The sequence below is a fragment of the Amphiura filiformis genome, chromosome 3 (assembly GCF_039555335.1).
Source record: "Amphiura filiformis chromosome 3, Afil_fr2py, whole genome shotgun sequence".
NCBI classification, from domain to species: domain Eukaryota; kingdom Metazoa; phylum Echinodermata; class Ophiuroidea; order Amphilepidida; family Amphiuridae; genus Amphiura; species Amphiura filiformis.
In genome coordinates, this window is record NC_092630.1 from 19415056 (window position 1) to 19423272 (window position 8217).

At 41.7% G+C, this 8217-nt stretch overlaps 1 protein-coding gene across 1 annotated transcript; it reads right to left on the minus strand.

Annotated features, from left to right (window-relative positions):
- Positions 1-5883: 5883 nt before the first annotated feature.
- On the minus strand, positions 5884-7767 carry LOC140147110 (uncharacterized). Its single transcript, XM_072168886.1, has one exon. The coding sequence runs from the start codon at positions 7765-7767 to the stop codon at positions 5884-5886; it is 1884 nt and encodes a 627-aa protein (XP_072024987.1).
- Between the last annotated feature and the right edge of the window lie 450 nt (positions 7768-8217).

An 8217-nucleotide genomic window follows, 5' to 3' on the forward strand; every position in this document is an offset into this window, starting at 1 on the left:
TAGCCCAAACCTGAGCGCTATTAATATTAGAGTACTTGACAGAATGATTTGTCATGGCAATCCGGCTATTATTCCGCCCAATAGTCGTGTTTTAGGTTCCAATTCCAATACATACTGCTTTCGGCAGAAAAATGTTTGACTTGATTCTGGACTTTGAAAAGAATATAAAGCTTTGAATGTGTAAAGTTTTTATTGTTTTAAAGAAGTTAATCTGAAATAAGGTATCTGTGAAGGATTTTAGGGATATTTAGAGGGCCTGCACCCCCCGTCTTACAAAAATGTCGAATTTTTTTGTGAACGGCACCTAAATAGTTCAGCCTGAGACGAATATTTAGGGGAGACCGGGGCAAAGTGGAACGCGGGGCAAAGCGGAATACCCCAATTAACTTTTGTATATGCGGCCCTCAATCGCCAAGCGCATGTAATAAGAACATCACACTCATGCAGCATAATTTGTGACCGGAGGTGATCGAGTGTGGTTAATGAGATATAATCACTTTTTCTACTTTGTGTACTTAACCCTCTATCTTTTTAACCAAATATCCCGCAGAGTCGTGCGATATGTCAAACTTTTCCTCTGGTCATAAGGAACAAAAAAGTCAGTGGTCACATATCTGTAGGATCATTGGTTAATGAGATATAGTCACTTTTTTGTACTTTGTGTACTTAACCCTCTATTTTTTTAACCAAATATCCTGCAGAGTCGTGCGATATGTCAAACTTTTCCTCTGGTCATAAGGAACAAAAAAGTCAGTGGTCACATCTTTGTAGGATCATTGGTTAATGAGATATAGTCACTTTTTTCTACTTTGTGCATTTAACCCTCTATCTTGTTAACCAAATATACCACAGAGTCGTGCGATATGTCAAACTTTTCCTCCGGTCATAAGGAACAAAAAAGTCAGTGGTCGCGCATCTGTACGATCACTGGTTAATGAGATATAGTCACTTTTTTCTACTTTGTGCATTTAACCCTCTATCTTTTAAACCAAATATACCACAGATTCGTGCGATATGTCAAACTTTTCCTCTGGTCATAAGGAACAAAAAAGTCAGTGGTCGCATATCCGTAGGATCATTGGTTAATGAGATACAGTCACTTTTTCTACTTTGTGCATTGAACCCTCTATCTTGTTAACCAAATATACCACAGAGTCGTGCGATATGTCAAACTTTTCCTCTGGTCATAAGGAACAAAAACGTCTGTACGATCATTGGTTAATGAGATATAGTTACTTTTTTATACTTTGTGCACTTAACCCTCTATCTTTTTAACCAAATACAGTACCCCAGAGTCGTGCGATATGTCAAACTTTACCTCTGGTACGTGAAGACGGCCCGATTGGCGTGAAGTTCATATTGGTGCGTATGCACCAAATAGGCCTATGTATCTTGTAAACCTTAAGTTTTGCCTTGCCTTGCTTCGTAATCCTGTTTGGGCTGGACAAAAAAAATTTTGTTCCACTTTCCCCCGGTCTCCCCTAGGTATATTCGTCTCAGGTTAAGCTTACTGATTTTCTTTATTTTATTACTAGTATTGTGAAAAATCAAGTAGCTGTGGTGTTAGCTCAATTTGCTAGGAAAATATTATAACCGATGACCCTATGTTCACTTTGGCTAAATCAGCTGTATTTTTGCTGATAAGGGTACGTAAAATGAGCACTCGACATCCGCCATCTTGGATGTCAATTAAATACGGGGATAAGTCTGTTTCACTATTGAAGTAGTACGGACAAAGTTGGTCGTACACACGTACGTACATTTTAGGCTAAGTGTTACTTATGTGTATTGAAAATGCCTAGCAACTGTCACTCAAAGTTACGATAGTTTCCTTACGATGTGTCAATTAAACTGCCGAAAAGTGAATTCACTTTTATACAGGGATTGAATACGAGTGTCACGGTCCTGGTTTAGTGTGCATTCAATTTTATCCGTCGGAAATGATTGCAAATTACACATTTGTAATCATTTTGACCCGGGGGGGGGGGGCACATCGAAAAATTTTGGTGGGTATGCTCCCCCGGAATTTTGAGGTGGTGGGTCTTTGAGAGCTGACGGCGTACCGATAAAAGGGGGGTCTTTTGGAGCTGCGAACAAGTAAAATGGGGACTTTTGGAGCTGCGAACAGTCCAATTCAAGGGTCTTTCTTGGTTTTCTGGTTGAAAAGTTTCAGAGCTGAAATTATCAAAATCAAGGGTCTTTCGGAGCTCTATTTTGGTCAAATATAGGGGGTCTTTCGGAGCTGCGAAATCCAAAAAAGGGGGGTCTTTCCGGGGGAGCATACCCGTATGGTCATTTGTGTTGAGTGCCCCCCCCCCCCCGGCATTTTGACCACAAAATATGATGTGAAAACACAGGTAAGCAATGAGAACAAGTCCTCAAACATTTGAAATCTGTAGCTTGCAACTGTCATGTACTCAGCATGCTCAGCTGAATTCCTACTAAAGACATAAATCATATATACCAATTACCATGTACATGACAGATGTATATTGTATTGGTAAATATCCACAAAAGGGTTCATTATAAATTTATTTTGATAAACTGTCACATTTTATGCCATGTATTATATCCTTAAAACTATTACCGGTGGATTTGTGAACAATTTGTCGACATAAATGACGTTCACGGAGAAACGGTGGCCAAAAATGGGTTATATTTGGTAATATGCAGACGAATGGTCAAATTAATAGAAAAATACCTGTGATAAATTTATCTGTACACACTGATTGTCGCACTCCGAGTGACGTATTTGTCCACATAAATGACGTTCGCGGAGAAACAGTGGCCCAAAATGCGTTATTTTTATGCAGACAAATGGCCATTAATAGAAAAATACCTGTGATAAATTTATCTATACACATTGTCGCACTCCGAGTGACGTAGCCGGTATATTTGCAACCCTGTGGTGGATTTGCGAACAATTTGTCGACATAAATGACGTTCGGGGAGAAACGGTGGCCCAAAATGCATTATTTTTGGTAATATGGAGACCAATGGCCAAATTAAAGCCATAATGTACGATCTTATAATATGAAATTGGTTTATTTTTTTCAAACCTGATTTTTTGGCATATTTGTAATGTTTACACATGTCCCAACTTGCACCTAAATGGAATCAGCTAAATTTGTTGTCTTTGTAGGTCAACAGAGCAAAGTTCGACATATTATCATAATTTAAAAAATTATGATAATATGTCCTCCCATAGAACTGCATGTATAATGGCCAAAATAATCAGTGGGGTTTCTTTCACTTTACCTTGTTATTTCAACTTAAATGGACAGCAACCCTTCCTGGCAGTTATTACTGATGTTATTTCAACATTTTGAATAAATAATGAAAAAATTAAAATTTGACGGAAATCGTACATTAAGGCTTTAATAGAAAAAATACCTGTGATAAATTTATCTGTACAAATTGTCGCACTCCGAGTGACATATGGTATATTTGCAACCTTGCTGTGGATTTACGAACAATTTGTTGACATAAATGACGCTAATTGCGGAGAAATTATTAGAAAAAAGGGTTTTTTGCCTAGGCCTGTCCTCCATGCTAGGTATGATCATCAAATTTCCAAGTAGCCTTTTAGTACTTTTTTTGGTCCTGGTGACAACCCTGCAAGTAGGATATTTCACATTGAAATTGTTTTGTTTAAAAAGGTGATTATTTAAAATGAGGGGTCAACCATGTCTGTAAGAAAATAAGAAAAAAAATTTATGGGCAAATGTATTTTTCCAAATTCTGTGACCATCATTGACGGTACCTTACAATGAATTACTGTACAAAAAAGCAAGTACCCATTATGCAACATTTTTCAGCACAGCAATCAATTTTACAGAAAAGAGATTTTATTTGAAAAATCTTACTATCTCTGTATGATAACTTCTGTATCAAGGTGTACCAATTGACACTTTTTGACTTTCAACCTGAAGTTTCTGGTGTCCAAATTTCAATTTTTTTTGTATTTCCTACACAGTTATTTAAGCTATTTCTGTGGTCACAAGTTGGGAATTGAAGGAGGCCCTCTATTATCTATACGCATCCGGGGCACATGATACGTGATTATAGCCTAGTTTCCTTATGTGTAGCCTTCTTTACTCAGTACGAAGGCTACAGCATCAATGTATTGAAAAATGCAGGGTCCATCGATCATGTCAGTAAATGAATATTTTGTTTTGGGACTGATTATTCGGACTACCACCCGGCATGCAGGTATTCCTGCATTAAATACATCAGATATTATTATTACCATTGCAAGATGGCTTAAAGCTAGCATTTCAAATATCTCTTATAAGCTAATAACAAATGGTGCCCGCTGGAATCTCTTGAGGCATTGTCTTTTTTAAAGACATTTCTTGTTTCATTTGACACCACCGGGGAGCCATACCTTGTCTAGTTTTCGAGATATTTAATTTGAAAAGGACCCAAACTATGAATATTTACCTGGGTCTTATTAGTGTCACCCCCTTCCTTCCTTCCTTCCAATACTGTGCTGCTCTCAAATGGCTGAGAATAAACGCACAACGTGTGTGGGCATGCGACGCATAAGACAACAGGAAAATTGAAGACAGGTGCATGTATATACAGGTGCAAGTAAAAAGGCTGGTGATGAGGTTACTTCAGACGGGCATCCCTCAGAGCAGTCTTGAAGCAGTTGAGGGATGGGTATGCAGCTGGGTCTAACTGGTAAGCGGTTCCACTCCCGGATGGTGCGAGGGAAGAACGAGCTGGCATATGCTGAAGAGTGGGTACGTGGTAGGAAGAATCTGGAACTGTGGCCTCTGGTGGACGATGCAAGTCGAGACATGTAGTGGTTCCAGGGGATGTCGACCAGGTTGTTACTGATTTTATACATCATGTGCAGCCTACTCTGAAGACGGCGTTCCTGGAGTGATGTCCAGCCGAGATGTTTCAGCATGGTAGAGACGCTGCTATACTTGCTGTAATCCGACATGACGTATCGAGCTGAGCTGCGTTGGACTTGTTCCAGTTTACTTGTATTTCTCTGTGTGTGGGAGTCCCATGATGTAGCAGCATATTCTACTGTTGGACGAATGAATGTGTTGTAGACAGCTTCCTTGACCTTGTGACTGCCATGGCTCAAGTTCCTAGAGAAGAAGGCTCTGGTACAGTTGGCTTTTTTCGTGATGGTGTCGATATGGGTGTTGAAGCTCATCCTAGAATTCAGGCTGACTCCAAGGTACTTGGCAGAGTTGACAACTTCAGGATTGTGGCCATGGATGGTGTAATTGGCTGGAATTAGTCTACGCTTGTTGGTAATCTGTAGTACTTGACACTTGGAGGCATTGAAACTCATGAGCCATTTCTGCTCCCATTCCTGTAGAGCATCTAGGTCTTGCTGGAGGCTAGCTGAGTCGTCTGTAGTAGAGATGGAGCGATACAGAACACTGTCATCAGCAAAGAGTCTGGTGGTAGATGTGGAGACACAGTCAGGCAAATCATTGATGTAAGCTAAGAAGAGAAGGGGCCAAGAACGCTGCCCTGGGGCACACCTGAGGTGACAGTAGATTCAGTGCTTCTCTGGCCATCGACAACAGACTGGGTGCGATTCTGAAGGAAGTTGGTGATCCATTTCAGGGTCTGGCCTCTAACACCATAATGGTTGATCTTCTTCAGGAGATGGCGATGGGACACTTTGTCGAAGGCCTTCTCAAAATCAAGCAACACCAGGTCGATCTGTGCCTTGTTGTCCAAGCCCTTGGCTAAGTCCTCTACAGTGACGATCAACTGGGTCTTGCATGATCTACGCTGGCGGAATCCGTGTTGAGCGTCAGATAAAACGTTGTTGGCAGAGAAGTGGCGGATTACGGCACAGTGAATTATGAGCTATTATGTGCTCACATAATTTACACAGCACAGATGTTAGAGAGATTGGTCGGTAGTTTGCAGCCTCAGAACGACTTCCCTTTTTGAACAGGGGACGATATGAGCCTTCTTCCAACTGGATGGAACGGTGCCTTGGTTAATTGATGCCTGAAATAACAACTTAACCGCTGGTGCAATCTCTTCGGCTGTTTCCTTCAAGAGCATGGTAGGAATCCCATCAGGACCGGGTGCAGAGAAACGCTTCAGATTTTTAAGAAGCTTGATGACTCCATTAAGGCTAACATGAATGTCATCCATGGAGGGATGCTGGCTGTCTCCCAGGTCGGGGATTGGTGCACCATTGTCTCTGGAGAACACAGATGTGAATTGCCTGTTGAGGATGTTCGCCTTGGTCTTTGGGTCAGTGTGTAAGTAACCGCCATCCTTCAGAGGTGCGATACCAGAGCTGTCACATCGCTTGGACTTAATTAGAGCACCTAGCTTCTTACTCCTGTTGCCTGGTTCACTGCTGATGATGTCGTGAACATAATTATTGTAGACTCTTCTACAGGTACGTTGGGCATAGCCTTTAAGGCGTTTGTATCGCGACCAGTCACGTTCTTTATTGGTGCGCCTGGCTTTGGTGAAGGCGCGACCCTTGCGCCTCAGAGCACACTTGGTTTCAGCATTAAACCACGGCTGATTCACTCTGGTGCAACTGAGCTTGGATGGTACGCAGTCAATAATGATCTTATCTAACTCCTGTTGAAGCACACTAGCCAGATTCTCCACAGGTGTTGAGGTGTTGTGTTCAGACGTGAACTTCTCTGACACTGCACTAACTCTCTGGCGAATGTCCACAAGGTCGGCTTTCTTCCATAGGAGAATTTTCCGCTGGACAGGTTTCCTTCTGTTAGCTCTGACATTGGCATCCATAAAGACCAGATCATGGTCGCTCAGGCCAGGTAGACTAGCGCATGTATTGGTGAGTGATGGTCTGTTGGTCAAGATGATGTCGAGGGTGTTGTCACCTCTGGTTGGAAAATCAACCATCTGCTCTAGGCCAGTGGAAGTCATGAGCTGCAAGAAGGATTGGTTCAATGCAAGACGGTACTGGTATGAGACGATGCTGTTGGTACTCCAATCGATGTCTGGAAGGTTGATGTCTCCGGAAATCCAAATGGGGCAACCAGGATTGCTAATGCACAGATGGCTGATGATGCTAGTTAGCTCTTCCATGTATTGGAGGTCATTGTTAGTCGGCCGATACAAGGATGCAACAACAATGGAGTGGTTACCATTTACAATCTTTGCAGCCACAAAGTCCACTTCACTTTCGATATCGATTTGATAGTTGAGTGAATCGTCAATACCGAGAAGAGCGCCACCATGTCCATCCTTCTTGTCGCAGCGATAGACACTGTATCCAGGTGGGAAAATCTCACCATTCGAAATGTTGGGGTTCAGCCACGTCTCACACCCGTATATGACGTCGGGTCTAACTTTATCAAGAAGGTGCCAGAACTCGGTGCGTTTGGAGAATATACTCTGGAAATTGACTTCCAGAAGGCGTAGGTTCTGGAAGGAGCGTTGGGTACCTGTCTTACTAGGAGATGATTTGGCAAGCGGAGAACCAGGGTGGCTTGAGGAAGTAGAACTAGATGATAGGTTACGAGAGTTGGATAAGTGGCTCTCAGACGAGGATTTGTCAAGCAGAGTGGAGTTGAAGATCCCTGATGAAAAGGTGGGCATTCCACACTTGTGACATTCCCATGGTAGATCACTGTGATCAAGGATGTCCAAAGCTGATTCAGACAGTCCGACACAATCAGAGTGGAACCAAATGTTGCACGACTCACACAGGATGCTTGCCTTTGCGCCACGGTAACTAGTGCACGCTTTGGAGCACTCACCACAAGGGTACTTTGGTGGGCGGGGCATAATTAGGCATGTCAAATCTGATAGCCAACAAAAGGGTTATACAATTCCGTTGGCCAAGGTTGAGAGTACACAGGTAGTACATTCGTACACTGTAGGTGATGATCAGATTTATACCGAGGGTGATACAGTCACAGTCATCATAATTTCGTGAACATATTAAACATATTAAAATGAACATGCTCACTGATAACAGTCAATATAAACATTTCAACCCTAGCAGAAATTCTATACAGCAAGAAGTGTATCAAAAGTGTATCAAAGTGTATTAAAACTGTATCAAACAGCAATTTAATACAGTTTTGATATACAAAGGGTGTCTTGATAATGTATCAACTGAAAATATAAGGTATCAAAACTGTATCAAATACTACCTAACTATCAAAAAAATGTATCAAAAGTGTATCGAATTTGAACTTAGTTAATTTTGGCCATGCTTGTGGTGTATCAAAA

What these genes read in the sequence shown, in the direction of transcription:
- LOC140147110 (XM_072168886.1), bottom strand. Translation starts at nt 7,767, where the DNA reads ATGCCCCGCCCACCAAAGTACCCTTGTGGTGAGTGCTCCAAAGCGTGC.